Here is a 26,000-nt window from a genome sequence, read left to right on the forward strand (position 1 = left end):
GAGGCTAAAACCAATTGAAATAAGTTTGAGGTACATAGACAATATATAAAATGTATGTTATTTCTGCTTTAAAATAAAAGTTTGCCCCCGAGCAAGCAGGCAGGCTCTATTTAGCTCAGTGGTAAAAAGATATCAGCACTTTCACTTGCGCAGGAGACCAGGGCTCAGACCAGGACATTCACAGTGCATCTTTAAAGTACCTTGCCCGAGGACTTGACTCCCTTCCACAGGCTGAAATACAGGATGAAGACCACTGCCACCAGACACAGGCTGAGCTCCCAGCGCGGAGGTCCCAGGTCATGGATGCCCCGGCTCTCATGGAGGTGCAACACACCACGCCTGCACAGGGAAACACACACACGCACGCACTGTGACGGCCCGAAATGGTCCCCGAGCCGTCTACTGTGACACCTGTCACTCACCCCTGGGAACCGCCTATTGAAATGCCCCGTTGAGTGCGCGGGTGCGCGAGCGAGTGCGAGTGTGGAGCCAGACAGAGAGACAGTGTGAGAGAGAAACTTAGGACTGAACGAGGAAGTTAGCCCCTCGATTCAAGTGTGTTCCGTGCCGTTTTGGTCCGTATAAAGTGGCGTAGCCTCGGGCGTTAATGAAACCTGCAGAGCTACAAACAACCCTTCAACGGACGACAATAAATGACAACCTACAACGATCCCCGCATCTTGAGCTGTCTCTGTCCCTGTCACTTGTCATACCCGGAGCAGTGGTATTTCCCCCCTTTTATTATTGCAAGCGCTTATTTTGTTTATTATTTGTTGTTTGAAAAGAGCCGATCTGCTCGGACAGACGGACTCAGTACTCACACATTGACATTCACATTGCGTCGCGCCGATCTGAACCCTTGAATACTCGCCGGGCACGGACCCGTGGTACACTGTTCTACATTTATTTTCTTATTCTTATTCTTATTATCTATGAACTTGGGAAGGTAAACGTGTTGAGTGTGAATAATGGTGGAAGGTTATGTGTGTAACCCCAGTTCCTGACATGCATCTTTTGTTTCTTTTGTTTATTTAACTGTTGGTTTGTTCATGAACTGTGGTGAATTTCTTTATGGTTGATACTTCAATATAAGAACTTGAAACTGAGTTGATAACGTGTTTTGTGTATTTATTTCTTGGTATAAGGGTTTACATTTGAATATGTAAGTCCTGTGTCGGTTTCCCAGTGGTTAACCCAGATGAGGAAGAACTCATAAAACAAGGAGAAATAATCTTTCTCTGGTAAGACTAGATCTACCTGGCACACCCTAAGACAATTAACCATTCAACTGCGGAAACCGTTACAGCACGCACGCACGCACGCACGCACGCGCGCGCGCGCACGCACGCACGCACGCACACACACACACACACACACACACACACACACACACACACACACACACACACACACACACACACACACACACACACACACACACATGTATATATGTATTACCATATACTACACATTTCAGAACGGTAATTTCATTCATGTCATTATATTTTGTCAAACAAAATAGCAGCAATCTTTTGCAGTCACTTTTGGAACAATTAAAAAACAGCTGATGGCTATTTTCATTGAATCGTTGCAAGACACCAAAGTGTTCTAGGCGTACTGTAACTCAAACCCGCATGCACAGAAACACATCTTGTACTGTATGCACATGCATACACACATAAGCAGTACCTCCTGATGAGGGCACAACTACGTTCAAGAACAAAATGCTTGCATGGGGCTTATGATGGACAGTTTGGAGCACAACCGTATTAATGCTGTCCACCAATAATATTGTCATGCGGTGTAGGGTATCAGAGTCCTTTTTATTACCATCCAAAAAAGGTTTATTTTTCCTTTGTTATATTCTTAGGTGCTGTGCCCTGCCTGGACATCCCAGACAGGATTGTTATTGTCTGGGTTAGGGCCCACCCAGGTTACACTGCAGCCAGGGGGAGACTCAACAAATCCACCCACACTGACGACGGGGTCTCCACGTGTGTAGAACTTCGTTGCTGTCAGAAACCTTGTATCTCCATTGTTTCAACTTTTTTGTAAATTAATGCTCTGCTTCATCATGAAGAGCAGTGGTGGAAGAAGTAGTAATATTTTTAGTAAGTAAACGTGTAAATACCACAAATACTCTGGTACGTAAAAGCCTGGTATTCTAAGTAGTATACTTCTGCTGTCGGGAAGAAACCACCTAACTCCAAAATGTTCATTTTTCAGGAAATTAAAAATAATAAAAAATCAGCAAATGAAGAAAACCGTATATTTTGAAAACAAAGCCATACATGCCTCATCAAAGTCGGTGTTGTGACTTTATATATTGTCAATGACTTGCATGAGAGGGGAGAGGTGGTGGAGTTAGTTGCTTTAGCTGAGCAGACAGTTTGAGGGTCCAATGGAGTTAAGAGGAGTTACGTACTTTTCATTGGTTCAATATTGTTTTAACCAACACGTTCCTGACCTTGTAGATGTTTTCATTATTTTAAAATCTTCATAAATAATAAAAAATCACACCCGTGTGAACCGAGTGGTGTAAGGTCTTATATAGCCTGTCTGACGTAATGCAATCATGTCTGACGTAATGAAATCACACCCGGGTGAACAGGGTGAACATAGCAACCATGCTCATTTTTTCTGCACTAACAAAGCCAGTTGTAATGAAATCACACCCGGGTGAACAGGGTGAACATAGCAACCATGCTCATTTTTTCTGCACTAACAAAGCCAGTTGTAGGAGTGGTTTACACCACTCAAAAATAAGGAATGGTTTAGAACATACTGTCACGGTCTGCTCCTCGGACCGTGGACTTTGACTGTCTTTATTTAGGTTTTGGACTTATGTCTCTGTTATTTCAGTATATTCTGTATTGGTCATGTGTTCTTGCTCTGTTTGGTTTTCTGTTACACTGTTGCCTTGGCTTTGTTTATCTTATTTTGTAGTATTGTTCCTAGTGTTTACTGTCTGCCTAGTTACTGTTACATCTACCTATCTCACCTGCGAAGCACTCGTTACTACATCACCCCCCGCGCCTCCGCCTCCCAGTTCTTCTGCGTGTGTGTAGTGTCAACACACTCAGAGATGACAGTTCAGAAAAAGCCTGCCGCTGGCTCCCATTTGTTGAAGATACAAATATACATTTTCAAATTATATTGTTATTATGCTTAAATTATCGCGTTGGCTAAAACGCTGAATCCCGCTGATAAAGTAGGCTATGTACATAACTACCGGTGTAATGACGATTTCCTGTATTGGCAGGGAGCTGTCAGTGGGCTGTGTAAGAATCTCCTTGAGGAGGTCTTATGGTTTAGGCGCCTTAGGCGTTGGGGGAGGGAGTCGAATAGCTTGAGCCCGGTATCTTAGTTCGGTACCTCCTTTTTATATTGCTTGAAGTATATTATTAAATTGTATTATTGATCTTCTTTCTACTGCTTCTTCTCCTTCTTCTGACTTGGCACACTTCTTAGTCTCTCTGGCTGGTGGGTCTGTGCCACACTAGGGTGACATGACGACGTGGCCTGACGTCACGCCACTGACCGTTTCCGTGACAACAACCGGCATTCATAACTACAGACATTAATATAGACTACCGCATAGGATTGTACAATTATACAGGCTACATTTAACAAACAAGCTTGATTGACATTTGTAAATAGGTCAATACAAAAACTGCCATGAAGATTAAACCAGAAAAAGCACTAATACTTGTTTACATCAGGTATAAAGTAAAAGGAAAAAAACGTGACAACCCTATTGAAAAAGGGGCAGAGGAACTGGGAGGCGGAGTGATGTAGTAACGAGTGCTTCGCGTCTCACCTACCTTGTGATGTGTCAGTGTTTCCACCTAGCTGTGTCCAGTTAGTCCCCCAGCCTATCCTAGTGTTGATTGTATTTTGGTTTCACCTGTGCCCTGTTATCCTGTGTCTATTTAAGCCCTGTGTTTGCATTGTGTTCTTGTTGGTTCGTAGTTCCCTGTTGTGTGAGTTCCTCTATTATGTTTTCTGAGATGCCTTTTGCCCATTCATGGAAGATCCTGATTTTTGTTAATAAATCCTTCTAAGTTGAATTGCTCTGCCTGCTATCGCCTGCATTTGGGTCCTCATCCGTACTCACTCGTAACATGAGGTTTCCAGCCGACAGCGACAACATGCCTGCCTGATTGCAGTGGGACAGTGGCCAGGACAAACAGCATTTCATCAAAGCCGCTTTCCAAAACACCTCACACCACAGAACAATGCTGTTTGGAACAATCAAACTCTGGCACCTTTATAGTTAAAAAGCAACACCAATGGAAGGTACTGCACTTTTATACAGTACATGGAACTTTATAACCTATTAACCTTGATGAAAGATGCATGACAGCGGGAGCTTTGAGTTGAATCATGTAGCCATGTCTTGGGTTTTATCAGCTGCAGGCCTGAGGTAACTGTGCAATTTAGCTCTTTGTCTCTCTTTCTCTGTCTCTCACACACACACACACACACACACACACACACACACACACACACACACACACACACACACACACACACACACACACACACACACACACACACACACACACACACACACACACACAGGTTTGTCTCCGTCAGGCTCGATACGGTAGTGAATCGAGGATAAACACAGTAATCTCTCAACACTTCATTCAGCAGCATACGGTACGTCCCCAGTCAGTGTGGGAGCGTGTTTAACTGTCACACACTATAAATAATGGTGTCTGGTCTCGTGTTCGACTATGCATGCACCTCTGGTACCAGCACCTCAAAGGCCCTTTAAACAAGGCTCCGGACTTCCCAAAACAAACTGGTCGGGTCAGGCTACTACTTGGCCTCACTCCCCGATCCCACCTCAACCCTGCCCATTTTGACAGGCTAGAATGGCTTAGGGTTGACGACAGAGTACAGCATCTTGCAATGGGTCTGGTCCACAAGATTCGATACCAAGATACCCATGTACCTGTCTAAATACTTCCTTAATGTCAACAAAGTCCACACCCACAACACTAGAGGGAGTTCAACAAACCATGTGCAATCCAGATTCAGCACAAACAAGGGACTAAATAAATTTCGCTCCTATGCCACCAAAATGTGGAACACCCTACCTCATTAAGACATGTGAATCCCTTGACTCCTTCAAAATCGCTATCAAAGGGCACCTACGGACTGTTGCAATTCGAAATTGGCCCCCGTAAAAAAGTCTGAGTCCCCCCACCCCCTTTCCCCCTCACTATATATTTTTCTTTTCCCTTTTTACCACCTTTCATGATTTCGTGTGTTTTGTTATATAGAAGTGTATATTTGTGTATATTAAAATAACTCTTGTCTTCTTCAATCAAATTAGAAAACTTGATTAAATCCTGTTACCTTAATTGTTCCAGTACTTTCTACTCGAAGAAATATACTCCTTCTCTACTTGTTGTAAATTTACGTTCTCCACTTTTATTAATAACATGTCCCAATATTGTCCAATTATTACATCTTGATGTTGAACTTAAATCTGAAATAGTAGTTATGGTCCTATTGTCTTTCTTACTCCTTTTATTAACCCGCCAGCATTAATTAATCCCTCGATAGCGTACTGCCAAGGTTTTATCGCGCGTAACACTTACTTTGAAGAGCCAGATATCCGTAATCCGCATGTTCCTGTGACGAACTGCTGTGTGTGGTGTCTTCACCGGTTGTTGTTGTGTCGGTCAGTGGTGGAAAAAGGCGACCGCGAGTGTCAACCCGCCTGCTACAGCCCGTTGAAAACCCTTGTTCACCAGAAACTGCCCCCTCAATGTCGTTTCTGAGATACAGAGCTGTGAATGGTGGGCTTAGACTGGAAGTGGACGCGCGCGCATGTTCAAAATGGCCGCGGCCACAGTGTCCCACTGTGTTGATGCGGGTAGCAACAACAGCTAGCATTACGATCGAATCAAAAAATGGATTAAACAATACAAACCCGAGAATCTCGGGTTTGGCGGACTAGGGTACTAATTTACACCCTTGTGTTCCTCGTTTGCGGCGGGCAGACGGTTAAAAGGTACATCTGTAGATAATTCCATTGTTCTAAGTATTTATATCTAGAATGTGATTATATCTTTCCTGTTCTTGTATCATATGACAATGATTACTTATGCCTGTTATGGCAGTGGTGTCAGATTACATACATGTATACATAGGGGCATTACCTTTACCTTAACCAATTATACCCTGGCATTGGTACATATCTTCATCACGTCATATGCTCATATGTCTATGTATATGTAATTTGTGAGTTGATTAGTGGTATACTGTGGTTACTCGGGTGGTTTGATGCGTATGTCCCTTTAATCCACCCGACACTGAAACATATCATTACGTCACCATCGTAAACCAATTATACCCTGGCATTGGTACATATCTTCATCACGTCATGGGACATACGCTTCGTAGCATGACGGAAAACATACCTGCACGGTCTGCTTCTGTACGTCCCGTGCCAGCATATGACGTCATATCATATGCTGCTAAGGGACATACGCATCGTAGCACCTGACTAATAACATTACTTGCACGCTCTGCTTGCGCAAGTAATAATTGACAACAGCACAATTCTGTTGCGCATATAGTAGCCTATATTGGACTGAAAGTTTGATTTCTCCATGCAGCAACTGTCAAACTGAGTGATTGTGGTGCAACTTCAAAGTAAATCATGCAGTCCTGCGACGGAGTGATGGGACCTTTACTGTAAATGAGCTTTGGTTTGTCTATCCAAATTCCACGCCATTGACTTCCAGCGTGTGGTGTTAAACTTGCAGATGATCTTCTTGGACTCCGATTGTGAGCCACTATGTTCAGAAACATGCATCTGGATCTGATACCGGTTGCTTACACAGCAATGACATCGGGAGCTGTGTCTAGATATACTGTCCCCATGAGGGGTTGTGGAAACAGTGAGGTCTTTATCCAAAAGCTATTTTGGGGTAAGGAATTTATTATTTGTTAATTCATGAAGTGTAAAGTGGACAAAGACAATAAATGAATAAGAATGTGACATGGTGACAGTGGTGAGGCACGCAATGAGAACATCCTGTACCAGCACACGGCTGTTCTGCGCCGTACACAACATTATAAGATGGGGCAAGAGGACAAGAACAAGATGTTTCAGTAGACAAAAAGGGGAACAAGATTAACATACAGAAATGGACTATGGCACAGATTTGAATAAAAACACAAGATTAGATAAATCTGTAATAGAAATGCATCCACTGATGTCCAAACCCCACGGTCTCATGGCTTGCATCCACTGATGTCCAAACCCCACGGTCTCATGGCTTATCTGATAGCATGCATGGTGCCAGGAAAAGCTCCCCTTTTTACATCAATCCAGATCCCTCTGGCCCAGTTACTCTAAACAGTCAGTCTTATCTGCTCCCGGTGAGCTGGTTATGATGATGCTAATACACCCAGTTTTGCTAGTCAGTTGGTATCGGTTTACTCCAGGCCTTGGCACACTCTCCTGCAGTTCGCCATTGACGTCGAGTAGGAAAGAATGTGTTAAAACCAAAAATATATACAAAAAGGTTTCGAATGCTTTTGTCTCAAGAGTCTAGAATGGTCTGTGCTTTGACTGGAATGTTCATGGGATTAATGGAAGAGTTTCTCTCCTGTCAAAGTTGGCCTTTTGTTTTATTTTAATCTCTTCAGCACAGCACAGCACAGCACAGCACAGCACAGCACAAACCCCAACCCCGTGAATTTGAGGCATGTGAAAATCAGGGTTTGTCCTGATTAAAGTATTCCTTCTCCTTTAAAGTAATTCATTCAACAAATGTGTTAAATTGTGTATGAGATTGAAGTGCAAGCGTAGCAATCTTCTTATTCCCTAGAACTGTTTAATGAAGGTCATTCATCAACTCTGGCTAGTCCTGACATTAAGGAAAATACTGCTGCTTCAGGATGCAGCATCTATGGAAACCATGTGTTCTCATTAAAGTGTTTGGTAATGCTTACATTAAATGCACAGCATGTATATTGTATGTAACCAAAACTGAACACCACTAATTGTTAAGCACCTCGACCAAAGAGCTCTTTGGTTTAAGGATTACAGTGTTTTTATTATAGCCATGCATTCACGTATTTGATTTATAACCCCTGTCAAATAGTGAATGATAGACCCAAAAAAAAGGCTTGGGAGTTAACACAGGATCCATTCTCAGAGCCCCATGGGGAGAGGGGAGATTGTTTTTAAAATGATTATGTAAAATGTATATATATAAATGGCATTTTTAAAAGTTGTCATTATAGGAAAAAGTTAAAGAGACATTTGACATGCACCATAAAACCAATCACCCAACCTCCTACTATCAAGCCTTAAACACTTAAACCCTATACTTAGTTGACTGGGGGGTCCTCCTCCTTTTGGGTGCTCCTCACTGGCAGTGGAGCCAGTAGGATACAACAGCAGTGACAACACACAGAATGGGGAGGAATTAATTGGCCTAACGACTAGGAGAAAAAAGGGGGAGAGAAAGAAAGAAAGAAAGAAACATGCAGGCAGGCAGATGGAAGCAGGCCTAAAGAAGATAAACTGTAGTGTGTTCACTCTGCTCCCAAGGGGAGGTGGAGACAGAGCTGCACTTCCTGTTGCACTGTGACAAATATTAAGGAATCAGAGCATCATTCTATTCCTAACATAAAAATAAAGAAAGACATATAAATAATTTGAACCCATCATCAGCTCAACAAAGGTAGGCCTATAAACCTTTTTGGCTGCACAAAATGTTTGGAGCTGTCATCAACTGAGGCTAAAGCCAGGGCACATCTGGAACAAGCTCACTGAGTATCTGTTCTATATCTTCATTATCATTGCTTCATTGCATGTGTTTTCATTGTCGTTAGGTTGTTTGTTTGTTTGTTTTTGTCACTGTTAGGTTGTTTGTCGTGCACGTATTTCCATTAAAATCAGAATTAGCTTTGTCACAAGAAAAACACAAAAAAGAAAGTCAGTGCAAAATGTCAGCACACGTCGACCTCATAATTGACATAATTCACATAACTGACACTGGTATAATAAAATTGTGGTTAGGATGTTACCTTCCACCCAATCTGGAAGTAGGAAGCATCAATCCCTATGCTGCTCATGTGAGACGCAAGCCGGATCTAAGACTATAGCAAGCAATAGCAGAGATCGAGACTTTTGATTTTTGCTCTCTCAAGTATGAGTTGAGAGAGCAAAAACAAACAAAAGATAATAAGAAATAAGAAAGAATAAGAAAAGAGAAATGCCAGTTTGAAAGTGTATGTGGATGCGCATTGCTCTCTATCGAGAAGAACGTTGCTTCAATTATGGATTTAATTGCTGTGTTTGCTGCAAATGAATGCCAGAAAGATTACACTAGAGATTCAGTCAATGTGAGTTATTGACTGTTATATTTTAAATCAATGATCAACATCATAGCATATATTCATTATTCATTTGGTTGTTGGCTATGTGGAATGACCTACCAAAAGACATGACTGTTCTCGACTCCCTACCAAAACTAACCTAAAATAATTCCTGTCTTCAAAATACATAGTTTAACTCTTTGAACATCTTGATAGGAGAATACATACACACAAAGATAGAAAGGAACTCAAACGTCACATCCGGTTTTAGCCTGGGGTAAAGAAAATGTGTACGATTCTTTGGATCACTTTCAGAGCGAGTTGTTGGATGATAGAAATATTGACAGCCAAGAAAAATCCATCAGAAGGACATCTGGAACGCAATCGTTCACTCGCCCTCGGAAAGTTGACGTATTAAGTAGGCCTATACGAGATGATTTAGCACTGGTGTGTCATGGCGGAACTTCAACCTGTTTTACGTACTTTTCCCATTTACAACGTTAACCTCTCTACAGAAATGTTCAGATTTCGACCTACTAGGACTAGGTCTTCATCAGGCAAATATCTGATATTTGCCTGATGAAGACCTAGGTCGAAATGTTGCAATTTGTTGCCTCTAAAATAAATAAAGTAAGTCTCATGGAGCTCTAGAAACTATTGTGCGGATGTTCTTTCTCTTCCTTGATTTTCCCTTGATGCCTGACATTCAGCACCTGGCCTAAATATAGGCATTGAGATATGCACACAATCTTCTCTGTGAACTGATCCTTTCAGCATTACCTTTGAATGCACTTCATGTACTGTTAATAATCATGCTAATAAGGTATTCAATCAATCAAAAAGATTGACACTGTAGGGGTCTCCCACGATTCGATTCCGATTCTTGGGGTCACGATTCGATTCAACTCGATTCTCAATCCAAAAACGATTTTTTTAAAATTCAAACGCATTTTTTTTCCAGATTCAGAACGATTTTCTATTCAAAATGATTCTCGATTCAATACATAGGATTTCATCACAATCTACTCCAGTCTTGAACTGAAGTGACTACAGTAACTTGAAAATGACTGTTACTGTGATTAGGGTGAGCTTACATTTCATATCACAAACACCATGTAGTGAAAACTCCTGTAACTGTAACCAGAAAAAGAAATCTAAAAAAAATGAATCGATTTTGAATCGTTCATAACGGAATCGCGATTCTAATTCGAATCGATTTTTACACCTACCTACTGAGAGTTGTAACACTTAATTGTGTAACTAGTTTACTCTTGTGGTCAAAATGTTTCATGAGACAATTCAGTTGTGTAGTAGTCTAAGTGCGTCCAACAAAATAACAAAACGTTGCGGACGGCTATGAAAGTCAACAGCTGGCCCCCACATGGGTTTACTTGCCCACCCGATGAGATAAAGCTGCCATCTATCATGATGTTTGGCATCATATTAAATAAAATAGCCACATGTTTGAGTTAATTTGAGTAAGTTTGTTTTTGACCAAAATGGATATTTAGTTTAGATGATTCACACTGCAGATCTATCCAAGAAGCCAAAGGCTTTTGAATCTAGCCGCCTGATAGATGTTGGCCAGGAGATCAAACTCTCACCAGAGAGAAAACACCTAAAGCTTTGGTTCAAGGTCTGGAATTTGGCACGGTGCTGTTTATTTATTTATTTATGTTTGCTGTCTTCAAATAGCCTCCTTGACTTTGCATGTTTCGGAAACAAGGGTCCAGCCATCCTTGAGCACAACTTTCACTGTCAGCTAGATTCCCGTATGATCTGCATTGTGTTAAATTCACACCCAGAGCCAGTCAGTGACACTATTCACTGGAGCGACTTCAAGGTTTAAACAACAATGAATTGCAAATTAATACATTATAGCATGGCAGCAGGAAACATGCATTAGTGCCCATCTTGTTCCAAACTGCTGGGCTCAATTTGTATATTTTGTTGTCCTTTTAACAGAGCAAAGGGACCTTGGGACTTCACTGAGCCAACAGCCTAATAGCTTTTTTAAGGCCAACGGCTTGGTGTAAATCATTCATTTTTATTTTTCATTGGAGGCAAAAGGCAAAAGTGAAAAATGAAATAAAAGTGTTGATTTAAATGGACGAATTAAAAGTTAGGAGTTTACTGTGCAGGAACAAAGATGGTGTTGTAAAAACACAAAACAGTAGCAATTTCATTGAGGTCAGATAATTAAATTCATAGATATCATTAGCAATAATGAGGAGATCACTCTAACTTTAGAGATGAAATGAAATGAGTTTAAGACTTAAATGGGGTCAGATGTGCATTAGTTCTGAATGATGAGGTCGAGGCGGATGTCACTGTGTATACACGCTGGGACACATCAAAACAAGCACAGCATTTTTAAATACCAGCCCAAACGGCTGTGGCTGCTTATCATTTGACAGGAAATCAATAAATAAAGGCAAAAATCAATCACTCTGTAAGCTGCCCAGAGGGCACAGTTAACCACTTAAACTCCAGCATCCATATTCTGGGGTAAACCTTTGTAGACAATATCAGATCTACAAGCTCATACTCACAACACAAAATGGATGAACATTCTGTAAAAATAGATGAACATTTTACAAAACGGATGGACGTTCGGCAAACGCTCAGCTAAGGTTTCCGGTCTATAATCTTACAATTTGTGGCATTGAAACTTCCGACAAGAGATTTAAACTAGAAATATTGTTCCTGAAGAAACAATGTGGGGTCGCTGCAAGCCAAAAGACAAATGCAGTCAAGGTCCCCAAAACATTGTACTATGAATAGTACAAATGGAGTCGAGGTCCCAGCAGTGCACTCTTTGACTTTATATATTTGACTGTTGTATATATAATCATTATAGGCCTACAAGAATAAAGAATAGAGGGTATGTGCATGCATAGAGTGAATGGCAAATCGAGTGGAAAAGTGAGAGGCAAAGTGAGTTTAACATTGTTTAACGTTGTTTAATGCAATCGGTTTGGATGTATGGGCTGTCAAGGCCATACAGACACAAAATATCTGTCTAAGCTTCAAATAGCTCAGAATAAAGCTGCAAGGCTTGCACTGCACTGTCCAGTGGGTGTGAGGCAGAGTACAGAGAGATTGGATTGCATGCCAGTACGTCTCTCATGGCTCAGAGTAGAGGAGAGGTTGGCATGCAATTTAGTGAGTTTCTTTAGGAATATTTGTCATAGTAAACAACCAGTTTGTCTGTATTCACAAATACATCGTCATAATCATGCTACCAGGCAGGCTACTAGTGGTCACGTACATGGTCAAAGAAAAACCCAGAACAAATGGTTTGCATATCTGCAATGTTTAGGGCCATTACAATATGGAACACATTACCCACTATAATCACGGAAGCACCCAGTAAGTTGCTCTGATCCATAGTGCTAATTCTACCCTGCATTAAGGCTATGCGACTGATTGCGTCTAGCTCTCGCATGAAATGCAGACCACCTCTCTTCTGTAGTGGGAATATAAAGAATGTTTAACCTACTCACCAATACAAAGACGGGTTGTGTAATTAGACTTTCCTTAGTGGACGCACGTGGAGCCCCCCACCACACGTATAATAGGTACTTTTTGGCCATAAAGGGATTGTTTTTCCATCAGAAAATAAATACTTTTAGTTACTCCACTGCACCCTCTACCGATATTGCCAAGAGAAAAACCTCATAGGAAAGATTTTTTCTGTCCGGTGAAAACAATCCCTTTCTGGCCAAAAAGTGCATTTATACGTGTGGTGGTGGGCTCAGAGTGCGTCCACTAAGGAAAGTAGGCTTTCTAATTACACAAACCGTCTTTGTATTGGAGAGTAGGTAAAATGTTCTTTATATTCCCACTACAGAAGAGAGGCTGGTCTGTGTAAATGAGTCCGTTTGATGAGGGCTAGGTGCACAGAAAAATGACAAACCAGAAATCTCAATTGTTGCCGAGAATTTATTTTCTCCAAAAATAATTAGTTTCCAAAAAATAATGTTCAAAAAACTTTCTCAGGAAAAATATTCTTTCACAAAATTAAAATGTAACTTCTCAAAACGAAAATAACAAACTTACATCATATGCTTAAAGTCAAGCATCCAGTCTGGACATTACTAGTCCTAACACTGTAGGGCAGAGCTTCCCGCATGGTGCCCCTTCCCTCTCTCCCACACAATCGAATGACTACCTACATTCCAAACCCAGGCCTCTGACTAGTGGCCCGAACCATCTGTCTAGTGACAGGTTTGCTCAAAGTATTCACTTGTAAATCTAGTGAACATGTACCACAGAAAACATTTCCAAACCTTTACCATAAAGGATTGTCAATCCAAAGTAATTTGACAACCCAGGTTTTAAACAACCCGTCACCTTGTAATCATGCTAAATAGTATGCATTACCAAACACATGCCCCCCTTCAAAATGGTGCAACCCAATCTGAATCCTCCACCTATAAAAGGAGCAGTGGATTCAGTGATGACTCTTTTGTGCAACTTGAAACAGGAAATGAGGATGGTGTGAGTAGTGTGTGTGTTTGACAATATAGTAATGCTACTTAAACTGTTTGACTTTGAAATAAATAAAAGTATGTTTAACCAACCAATTGTCTGTCCAATTTATGTGGTGAAATGAATGAGTATATGTATACCAAACTGTAGAACAACTGATTGCTAACCTAGCCGGCATAGTTAGCAAACAGTGACTGACAGAAAATGTGGAAAATAATAACAGGTTAGGAGGATATATTGTAATGAGGTTATGATAAACAGAAAATGAAAATGAAATACAATTAAACATGTGGCTCAAGAGGAAAAGTGAAAAGCAGTCTGTCTTTATCACAGTCTGCATTTCATGCGAGAGCTAGACGCGATCAGTCCCATAGCCTTAAAGGGACACTTTACCCTTTTTGCAAAAAAATATATGTTAATGACGTTTAGAAGATTTAGAACACTTTCCTAGGGGTCTTTGTGTGTAATATGTGGTTTTAGATATTTTAGATTTTAGCAGTGAGCCCAGTGTCTCTGATGTCATCGACACTGGGCTCACTTCCTTCCTGGACTACAATTCCCATAATGCTTTGGTGCACTGCTCCTCCTTGTGGATAGGGGGAGGGCTGTCTTACTGAGACAACATGTAGTCCAAGGTATATTAAATTGAGGTAAGGTCACCGACGTCATTTTCGGTATCACGCAATTCCAGACGGCAGATTCGTCGCACCATTGGAGCCAAACTGCACCCGGAAGTTCGGCAGAATGCACTGGAGTCTTCTAAACACTTTTTGCACTTTAATGCAGGGCAGAATTAGCATTACGGATATGGACCAGAGCTACCAGTAAGTCTAGTTTTAAGAGGCTCCTTAAAAGACACCCGATCAATTACCCCAATTTGTCTTGAATGTATTTGTATTATGAATGTATTTTTGCAAGATTGTCTCCACCAGGCCGAAGGCATGGGGAGAGAGTATGTTTTGCACTCCGTCCGTGTATGCGCGTGTGTGTGTGTCCGTCCTTCCATCCGTCCGTCCGTTACCAGCTAATCTCCGGCGCCGTTGGCCCGATCCATGCCAAACTTTGCACACACACTTCCTGGATGCCAACGATGAACCTCTGCCCCAAATATTCCTCAACGGCACCCATGAGCGGATTTAGGCAAAACACATTTCTGTAGATTACTCGTACACATTTTATCCATACATCACACAATTCGGTATACACTATCTCCATAGTCATGTGAACACGGATCTGCACCATTTCCCCTCTTCCATCCTGATTGGCTAAGATTGGCTTCCAAAGCTCACATGATTGGTCCGTTTCGATAAATGCCACAAATCAGTGTGCAATTTCCGTGAAATTATAAACACACATTTCCACTAGGCAGAGGACGACATGCCACTCATTTTTTTCCAAATCAGCCTCACGGTGTTTTTACCTATAACTGCATCGATCTGTATTGTACAACTTATGTATGCGCACTCCCTAGAGGCCATGGAAAAACATTTTCCCTGCATCTCTCCACATCTGCCGGTTATAGCGCCACCATGAGGCCGATTTCTGCAAAACACATTGTTTATGTTAGTCGCACAGATTTCATCCAAATCTCACGCAAATCGGTACACATGATCTCTGTAGTCATGTGATCAAGACGAGTCTGTTGGATTTCTCAGATTCTACCCTGATTGCCTTCCAAAGTTTTCAGGAGTGGCCCGTTTTGTACAAAATGCTGCACATGTCCTGCTCATCCAGAATTCTATCCTCAGAGATGCTATGACTGATCTGGCTCTGTATTTCCTCAACAAAATTAAGAAAATTGTTGCACAAAACAGACAAACAAAAAAAACATGTTTATATTACTCCTAAACATTTTGCCAAACATAACACACACTCCTATCCTCCTGGTGGAGACCTGTGCCCAGAAGGGCACTGTTTCTAGTTGCACATGTGTTATTTGTATTGTGTTGTGTTATATGTTTTGTTTGTCATGGATCCATATGATGATGTACAAAATGGTAGGGTGGTCTCAGGTTAAGTGGGCCATCAGTTAAAATGAGCCAGCTAAGGTTTCATCCGAGTGGAATAGTATGAGAGTGACGATCCTAGCGTTGACTCCCATTGTAACAATGGAATGCGGAAGTGCTCATTCTATCTCAATGGGATAGTTCCAATGTTTGGAACTTTCGCCCGCCCCATAGGCACCCGTTTTGCGGCGAGATCAAAGCGTATCGCCACTCTCTTACTATTCCACTAGCTGTACTTGACATAAAACAATTTGATTGGTCTATATTTTTTTATGGTGGGAGGAGCAATGCCTCAAATCCAGACTGATATTGGAGAACACTCGGTCAGTGTCCGTGCAAGCAAATATTACTTGTCAATGATAAGGTTTATAAATCAAGTCTAATGTACATTTACAAAAAATATTTTGAATACATGTTCTGATGGCCTTTATTAGATATAATGCAGATTTTTTTGCTTAGCTAATTAAATTTTGTCTGAAATAAAATATTTAGTTAGTGGCCCAATTTACATGAACGTGTTAAACTAAAATGGGCTAAAATAGAGTTTTTCGTTACCACTGCTTGCTCAGGATCGGGCCTTTGCTCAACATGTAAAGTGTCTTGAGAACTTGTTGTGATTTGACACTTTAATAAAATTGAATTGAATTGGTTATGGACCAGGCCTGCAGGGACCACATCTATTGGCTGGGTCTCTCCTGAGGCGCCCAATTAGGACAGAGGATGAAAGAAGGTGAACGGACGTGTTATAACCTCTGTTTAGGGAAGGACAAGGGCACAGCTACAACGTCTTTTAGCTGTCTTAATTCTGTAGATTACATTTTATCCATACATCACGCAATTCGGTATACACTATCTCCATAGTCATGTGATTTTTTCTTTCTTTTTTTAAGAATGTACGGCATGGAGAGTCACATTGACGCCAGCGACAGCAGGCAAAATGTCATATGGAAAATAAACAACGAAATAAACAAACGTGTGCGATGCGAATGCAGACAGAAATTCAAATTCCCACTACTACCTGCTCTCTCTCTCAGTGAGTGCAGTCATATTCCTCTTCCCCGATCCCCCCTCCCTCCCTCACACATACAGGCAGCACATTTAGGGGGTGCACTAGTACTGTACAGCTATTTGACACGAGTGCAAAGCCACAACAAAACACAGTCATTGGACCACACACAGAACGTTGGAAACGAACGCAAACACGCAAGGTTGTGACACACAAACATACACATTACTAGAATCATAATCAGACTAATATGGGGGGCGAACACAACAGAGACAGCGCTTCTTTCACATGACAAATATCACTATGTGATCATTTCTTGTTTTGTTTTGTTTTGTTTATGTGCTTGTTTCTACTCAGAGTATATTGCTATATCATGTATGATAGAAATATTGTTTGGGGGAAAAGAAGTCACGCTAGAAGTCTCCGAGTCTCATTAATGAACCTGTACTCAATTTCCTTTCCTTACACGCTCTACCAAACTCAATTGTGACAGAGAACACCTCAGCCCCTCACACTCCCCATCGACAACATAACACCTAATTTATACATACGGTAGCTGTGCAGTGTGCGCCACACAACTCAAGGTCACTTTGTGAACTTGTAAATCGGTTATTTACAATCCACCTCCTTCCTGATCTACAAAGTTACAATCCTCATAATGCAATAAACCACTTCCTGTAGTAAAATCCTGTTATGTAACCCATATTAATATGAAACAGCTAGCAACTATTGCAATTAGCTGTCTGATGGCAGGACAATCTGAAATAAAATATACCGGTATGTTATTATTTTGGAAGAATGCTATAGTACAGCCTAATCACAATCGTCATTAGAAAGAAATACTGAATGCAAAACTGTGTAATTCAACATCAGAAGAACCATACAACAACACACTGGGAAGACACGCATGCACTGCCACTGCCATAACATTTGAGGAGCAACAGGACTAAAGTTTGGTACTATATCAGTAACTGTTGATTGATTGATTGATTGAAGAATTGATTAACAGTTTGCAGAATTACAGTACATTTCAAGCACAAACTCAATACAAAGGCTGTTAACTGTGAGTGGACGACCCAATTAAGCATTACACTTGTTTCCAATAGGGTCCACCATGTTCAAATCATCAAAACATTTAGAGACGTACAAATAGACACTTCTATAGACAGAACAGGAATTCATCATAAAGGAGGTAAAAAGGGAAAAGAAATATATACAGTGAGGGGAAAAAGGGGGGGGCGGGGGGGGGGGGATTCAGATTTTACGGGGGCCAGTTTGCTAGTACTGTAACTGTAAATGAATGCACAACAGTGCAGGCTGGTTTAACATTTTAGGCGTGCATGTGTGTGTGTGTGTGTGTGTGTGTGTGTGTGTGTGTGTGTGTGTGTGTGTGTGAGGAAAGTCTGTGATATCAAGGAGGGAAAAAAGGAGGTAAATCACTGCACAGCAGGCATGGAGAAAATCTTTCATCTGCATGCTTAGCCTCATGTGACATAATGGCCAGCATACTTTGTTTGTGCCCCACTACTGCGCACATGAGCCGAGAATGACACAATTACAATTTAGGCATTTAGCAGACTCTCTCAACCAGAGCGACTTACAAATGCGAGCTCAGAGTAAGCAGAGTAAGCAGCATGAATCCTCATCAGCAGACGATAGGCTAAAACATAGTCACATACGTAGTGTGCAAAGGTGCCGTTCACACCTGAGAGACAGATGTCTCCTCGGTGTCTCCTGTCTCTTCTGTGTGTGTGTCGCACGGCTCGCAATGCATTTTCAACGGGAGTCACGTGGTTTGACGAGACAACCTTGTTCCATGGGTGGGGGGGGGGGGGGTGGGAGGGCAGAAGACAGCCAGGGAGCAAGCTTGTCTCGTCAAACCATGTGACTCCCATTGAAAATGCATTGCATCAGCACAAAACCAGTCGCCCTACGAAACATTATTTTTTCTGCATGCAAATTGCAAAAAGCAGCCTGCAGTGCAGTTTGCAGTGTTGCCAGTTCTGCTTATTATACGCGACTTTGGGCTAGTTTTCCTGTAACATAGCTTAATATTCATAGTTGCCCCATTGCCCGTTGCTTTAGTTTGGGCTTATTTCTGAAGTGTAGTTGCTTATTTGGGCTTGCTTTCATGATTCTTTCTTCTTTTGGGCTTGTTTTCATAGACCTGGTCGCTTGTTTCACTCACAGAATCTGGCAAGGTAGCTTGAAGTGCAAACGGATGCTGGGCTTCTTCCCCCCCTGTGCTTCAAACACTGCATCTGTCTGTACTTTTTATAGTGCAAAATGTTCATGGGTGGATGTTGAAGAATTTGTGACAAATTAATCGAAAGGGCATCGACAAATGTAATGGAAAAATAGACATGAAGAAAGAGAATAGAGAGAGAGAAACTGCTCAACTCTTTGGCACCCGACCTGTGGAATTCCCTCTATGTCCACCTCAAATCGCCCCTGGCTTCCAGTTGTGTTTTTTTTTAAACCTGACCTTAAAACCTGTCTTTAGCCTCTTACACAAAGAGGGCGCACACACAGGAATCGATTACCGCTTTGTCCTGCACACAAGAGAAGCGCTATACAAAGTGAATGTATATATAGTGGCGCCATCCCATGTTTATTTTAATACTACAGTGTCGTCCCCCTCCCCAATTCAGTCCGGTGACTCCGGTCCCCATTGTGGTTATGTCATTTTCTCTGAGCGAGGTCCCCGTGGCGGGGGGACCCAGCCAAGTCGAAAGACATTCACGACCACGACTACACATTGGGAGAGGATCCTCTCCGAGGCGACGGACACACCCCCCGTGGCTGTGCCCGTTCAGAAAGTTGTAAGCTCTCACACACGCTCAAGCAGCTCATTGTTCTGTTGTTCGTGCAGGGAAACTAAAGCCTGGTTTAGTGGTGACGCGCGGTTATTATAGCATACGGCAGTGGTTCCCAAACATTTTCATGTCAAGGCCCCCCAAATTGACACTAATTAGCCCGCGGACTCCCATTAGAAAATATATTCCAGGGACCAGTGATTCTCAACCCGCTTCATTTCAAGGACCCAGTCTACAGACCCCCTCTGAGACCCCAATTTATATTGTAAAATCAATGTTAATTTAACTCTGAGAGTGTACAAATGGAAATCCATTTATCAGGGTTACAGACCCATAAGGGTCCATTTGGTTCCAAACTATCATTTAGCAAGGACCCCTGGGGGTCCCCGGGCCCCACTTTGGGAACCACTGGCCTACGGTACCTTAATGGGACAAATATATGGTAGGCTAATGTATATGCTATTTTTAATCAAACTGAACAGAAGAATTGAACAGAATATCTAAATGCGAATGTTGTGCATTGACCTGAGCAAAACAATTTCCACTTTTTTTTTTTTTACTTTTTTTTTATCCCACAATTTTGCAACCCATTTTTTTCACCCAGTGTCAATTATCTAATGTAATCCTGGCTGCTACACTTCCTCTGCCAACCTGGGGGGCAGCGGACTGACCTCATGCTTCCTTCTATGCATGAGGAGTCCAAGCTGCTTCTTTTCACCTGACAGGGGAGTTTCCCCGGCCGGACATAGCGCGTGGAAGGAACACGTTATTCCGATCAGTTCCTTTCCCAGGCGCCCCGGCTGGCCAGGGGGAGGTAGTTTAGAGACCAGGATTACTGCATGTTTTTTGTGAGGGTACCTACCCTAGGGCAGTGTTTCCCAACCTTTTTTGTCCCAGGGCACACTTTTCATAGCCTAGAAATCTCAGGGCACACCTAGATATACGGTGTATAGGCCTATCTATATACATATACATACATATGTGTATGTATGTGTATATAATATATACAGTATATATATATATATATATATATATATATATATATATATATATATATATATATATATATATATATATATATATTTATATATTCATATATTCATCATTCAATATTTTGAACTGAAGTTCATGGTTCCAAAAAATTAGTTATTTTTCGTTCTTTCTTTTTTGAATTATTATTATTATTATTACCACAGTACCACAGCCCATAGCCATATAGAACCTCAGACTTTATTGAATAAAAAAACTTTGGGGGATTTAATAATACAAAATTAATTCCTTTAAAAAAAATACATTTTGGAGAAAGAATAGCTCATATGCAATGTGAAATGCCACCTAATTCTTAATCCTTTTCCTTGTCTTTATTATGGGCCAACTTGTGAAAGCTGCATGCTTTTATTGTGAAGGGTCTCAGTTCTCACAGCCTGCATATTTCCACGTGCTGAAAATAGCTGATCGACAAGCTCACAACGCGTGGCGGCTTGTAAATCAGCCATTTTCAGCATGGAACACGCGTACGACGAAGAATAAATCAGGCATCACTGCGCTTCTGTGGAGGGAGGGAGATATATTGTGTTGGCCGAACGAGGCGATCGTGTATGGACACTTGGACAGCTGGACAGCTATTTTTCGTGGCACATTATGTTTAATCATTCATTCATGATTCATTAAAACTATGAACTCTGACTGCAGGGGGATATATATTTATAATGATCATTATAACAATGTGCAAGAAAATATGTAAAAAGAAGGAAGAACTTTATATTTGTGGACAATCAAAATATGCTGGAAATGTTAATGTGGTGTCATTAAAATGAATCTTGATATGGCAGACTCACTATCTAGAAAATTTAAACATGGCACTTCATTTAAAATAGGTTGCAGACCCCTGTTATATGCGATTCTTTAGGGAGTATGTTTATAGACCTATTTACTTGTTTCTATGAGACATGGCAACAGCAGGAGATGAGCTTTCTGGCTCAAACGTTCAAACGTTGAGATTGTAAAGGGTCATATATCGCTCATTTCTCAACCTTTTTTAAAAATTAAAACATCTCCATAATCATTGGGAGGTTTGCTTTCATACGCTGTATCACACCCGACTCAATTCTTCTTCAATAAAATGCTACGAGCGAAGACCATAACATTGGGGCCGCAGCAATACGCATGGCGCACGTATGGCATTTCAACTCATTCCTTCGTCGTGACTCGAATGAAATAAAATAAAATAAACGTTATTTTACTGGTGTTTTTCAATAGAAACAAATAAAGAGCGTGTGTGCAACAGTCAGTGCATATACGTGCATGCACTATAGGCTATATTTCCTCCTTGTCGGGATGGTGAGCTGAGCTCTTCACAGCCCGTTTGTCTTTCATATTATTCTTATAATATTTGATATTATAAACACTCATGGTTCTCTCATTTCTCAACCGTTTTTTAAAATGTAAAAATCCCCATATTCCTTAGGAATCTTGCTTTCATTCGCTGTATGGTACATGGTTCTATTTGTATCGAACCATAAAACATTACGCATGGATTGCCAATTTGCCAGCCAATGCTGCGTATCTACTCGCAGTTCCATTCCGATCTGAAAGGTATAGGTAGGTGCCATTTCAAAGGCTTCGTTATTCATTTATGAATCAAATCAACTAGAATAAAGATTTTTACAGCTGTTTTTCATGCTTAGAACAGAAACAAATGAAGTGATGATATGCGTATATCTCCCTCCCTTAGCATATGGCTGCGCCGCTGTAATTACTTTCCAATTAACACGGCAGGTTACTTAACAAAATAGAGACATAGGCCTACAAGCTATGCACATCATGGCTGTGACAGCTTGTGGATCTGTTCTTTTGAGGCATAAAGGTGACAGCATGCAGTGCAATAGGAATAATTAACCCAAATGTGACAAAGTCATGTCATGTCTATGGTGCCAGTCTGCAGAAATGTAATACCACTTGCCGAAAAGGGCGCATTCCGTATGAGGACATCAGCTGACTCGTAAAGAGAATAGTACGGACATGTTCATTGGGTAAGCCTCAAAACTCCCTGAAACACTCCCATGACTAATTCAAGGCCGTTTTGCTCACACCACGGGGTGTCGAAAGCGCTTCTTGCCAGGCCCATAATTGTAATATGACATTGCCCACGCCTCCACGTCTTAAAAACTGTAATATGATATGTAATTAGATTTCACCTGCTTAATCGGGCCCTATGTGTCTGCTGTCTACGTGCACGTGCATATGCGCGAAATGTAGCGTCTTCTGGATGCATCTCTTTTGCATTAACATTTCAATGGCCGAGGGTCGTTAGAGTCTATTGTTTCGTCGTTATCGCACGTCTAATGGTTAGACGTGTGACAACAACAACGACGCAACAATAGGAAGCCTGCAGCCCAGTAGCTATAATATTGCTTTCGGGGGAGGGTTAGTGTTATTTTCGGTCAAATCAGGCGGCACACCTGGACACATCAAACGGCACAGTAAAGTGCCGCGGCACACAGGTTGGGAAACACTAGCCTGGCTTGGCCAGCCTCATAGCGGGGATTCACTGAAGATTCTTGGAAACATCAGTGAACCCTCGCTATGAGTCTGGCCGCGCCAGGCTAGGGAAACACTGCCCTAGGGGACACGGGGAGAATATGCAAACTCCACACAGATATAATCTTAACAGTGTCCGACGGTACCTGACTTTTTTCTATGGCAAATCCCAGATGATTCAGACCTTGTGTTGTAAAACACACTGTGTCGCCACACGCTTTAAGAAATTGTAGATCGGATATTTTTGCTACTTTTGTGTGACACTGTAGATGAAGTAATAATAATAATAATAGTAACTAGGAAAAGTGCTCCTCGGAGCACAGCTCTCCGTCAGGTCAGGTAGGTTATTGTAGACCAGCGATGTTTGAAATGTGCGGATGGGATCAGGATGGAATATGAAAAATCGGACAGATCCATCTTGATCACATGACTATAGAGATAATACCGTTTGGACAAAATCTGTATAGGACAGAGGTTCTGCTCTGGCATCCAGGGAGTGTGTGTGCACAGTTTCACACCGATCGGGCCAATGGTGCCAGAGATTATCTGTTCACGGGCCAATGGTTCCGGAGATTAGCTGTTCACACACACAGTCGGACACACGGATGGATGGACAGGTCTCGGCCATGCCTTCAGCTTGGCGGAGACAATAATATCTCAAATTTATCAGGCGTTCAAGTACCCAAAGACGCTTTACTTGGTGGGGAGGAGAAAACAACAAAAGGAAAAAAGTATGGAATTAATTTACGGAAAAACATAACAGGATTAGATATGGTGATAAGAGGTTTTTGTCCGACAGCAACGATATGTTGTTAAGCCTGAATTATAAATGGTTAATTATGAATAGCACCTTTATCCAAAGCCCTTTACAATGTGCATTACATTCACCCATTCACACACACACCTTCACACACTGACGGCAGAGGTAACCATGTGTATGGTTGTTCAGTGTCTTGCTCAAGGACACATCGAGGCTAACCCGGGGATCAAACCAGGAACATTGCAATTCTCAAGCGGCCACATCTACCTCCTGATCTACTGCCACCTGTCGAATGTTGTACGACGGAGTGGATTGGCTATTTTTGCCATGTGACTCATCATACATCATTATGATTGAGACTGCGAGGGATGCTTCGCGTCATTTTGGGGTTAATTCGTAAGACTCAATTTCCACAGATTCAGAATCAGATTCAAATAGCCCAACATAGCGGGGGGTCTACTCACTCATAGAACTCAGCTGCCGGTGTGATCTTGTACTTGGAGTAGGACTCGTTGCCCAGGAAGGAGAAGTTCTTGGGGTCGGTGCAGTTGACGCTGTTCCAGGGGTTGCCACAGTGGAGCCAGGGCAGGTCTCTGGTAAAGGACGAGAACAGGTAGTAGAGGGACCAGGCGATGATCACGTTGTAGTAGAAGCCCACGTACAGAGCGATGATGATCACCGTGTATCCCACGCCTGAGGACCACACCGTGGTTTAGATCAGGGGTCCTCAACAATTTTCATGTCAAAGACCCCCCAAATTGACACATATTAGCCTGCGAACCTGCCTTTGTAAAAGTTATGCCAGGGGCCCCATAAGAGACTATTTTGATTGAGCGAGCAGTTATTCACAACCATTTTAATTTCAAGATCCCCCAGCATTTGATATGCCAGACGACGGACCAAACTTTGATACCATTTTGAGCTCTGGGACCCCCATCTACACTGTAGTGTTAATTTAACTCTGAGAGCACACAAATTCATTCATAAGCTCAACCATTTTTAAAGCTCTCTTTGTTTTGGCAAGTGACACACCCTCTTCTCATGCAGAGGGTTTTACTTGAGTAACAAAACATATGACTCAGATTCATACGTATCGTTCAATTCAACTCAACCATTTTCAATCTAAGCACTTGAAAACGTTATACAATACAATATACAATCTCACCGTTAATTGAACACGGAAGGTTTTACCATGCACTCAGATTCATAAATATGACTCAGATTCAGAAGTAGTCCAATCCCGAGAACGAGCAAATGTAAACATTCTGAGTTTTACAAAATAAATCTTCTATGACAGCTCTCCAACAGAATGGCTGCGTGCGTGCGTGCGTGCGTGCGTGCGTGCGTGCGTGCGTGCGTGCGTGCGTGCGTGCGTGCGACGTGCATGCGTGTGTGCGTGCATGCCTGCGTCCTGTCACTCATATCTGTATGACATTTGGTAAAGTAGAGGAAGGGTAAAGGTTTCAGGAACAAGCAGAAATAAAGATCATGAAACATGGAGAGGCGAAGCGAGCACGGGAGAGAGATGACACACAGACTGGTCGCTACCAGCGGAAGGGATAGGTGAACAAAGGTGGAGCAAAACATAAGGTCAAGACCCTCAAACGTGAGCGGCATAGGTTGAGAGGTGAGAGAGCCAGATGTGTATGTGTGTGCATGCGTTTGCGCACACAAACGTGTGTGTGTGTGTGTGTGTGTGTGTGTGTGTGTGTGTGTGTGTGTGTGTGTGTGTGTGTGTGTGTGTGTAACTTGCCTTTAAAGATGGGGCATATCTTCCAGACGGTAGCCGCCCCCTCCCTGTTGTACTGACCCAGGGCCAGCTCCATGTAGAACAGTGGCATCCCCGCGATAAACAGGAATAGGAGATAGGGGATCAGAAAGGCACCTGAAACAACAGATACAGTTTGAACACCAACCTACAACTGTACTCTTTTTTCGTCTACACCAAATCTCTTCACCAAAAATAGCTGATCTGCAAGCTCAAAACGTGCTGCGTTGCGACGCCCTTTAAGCGTGCAGAT

The 26,000-nt window shown here is 41.9% G+C and overlaps 1 protein-coding gene across 1 annotated transcript in view; it reads right to left on the reverse strand.

The window, feature by feature from the left end:
- slc6a2 (solute carrier family 6 member 2) overlaps window positions 1–26,000 on the reverse strand; it is a 58,743-nt gene that overhangs the window by 27,631 nt on the left and 5,112 nt on the right. The window contains exons 3-5 of the mRNA XM_079496167.1: window positions 25,733–25,864; window positions 24,444–24,672; window positions 201–339 (exon numbers count right to left, since the gene is read on the reverse strand). Coding sequence (XP_079352293.1) covers window positions 201–339; window positions 24,444–24,672; window positions 25,733–25,864 — 500 coding nt within the window. The remainder of the gene's footprint in view (window positions 1–200; window positions 340–24,443; window positions 24,673–25,732; window positions 25,865–26,000) is intronic.

This window comes from Electrona antarctica, assembly GCF_951216825.1.
Source record: "Electrona antarctica genome assembly, chromosome: 3".
NCBI lineage: Eukaryota > Metazoa > Chordata > Actinopteri > Myctophiformes > Myctophidae > Electrona > Electrona antarctica.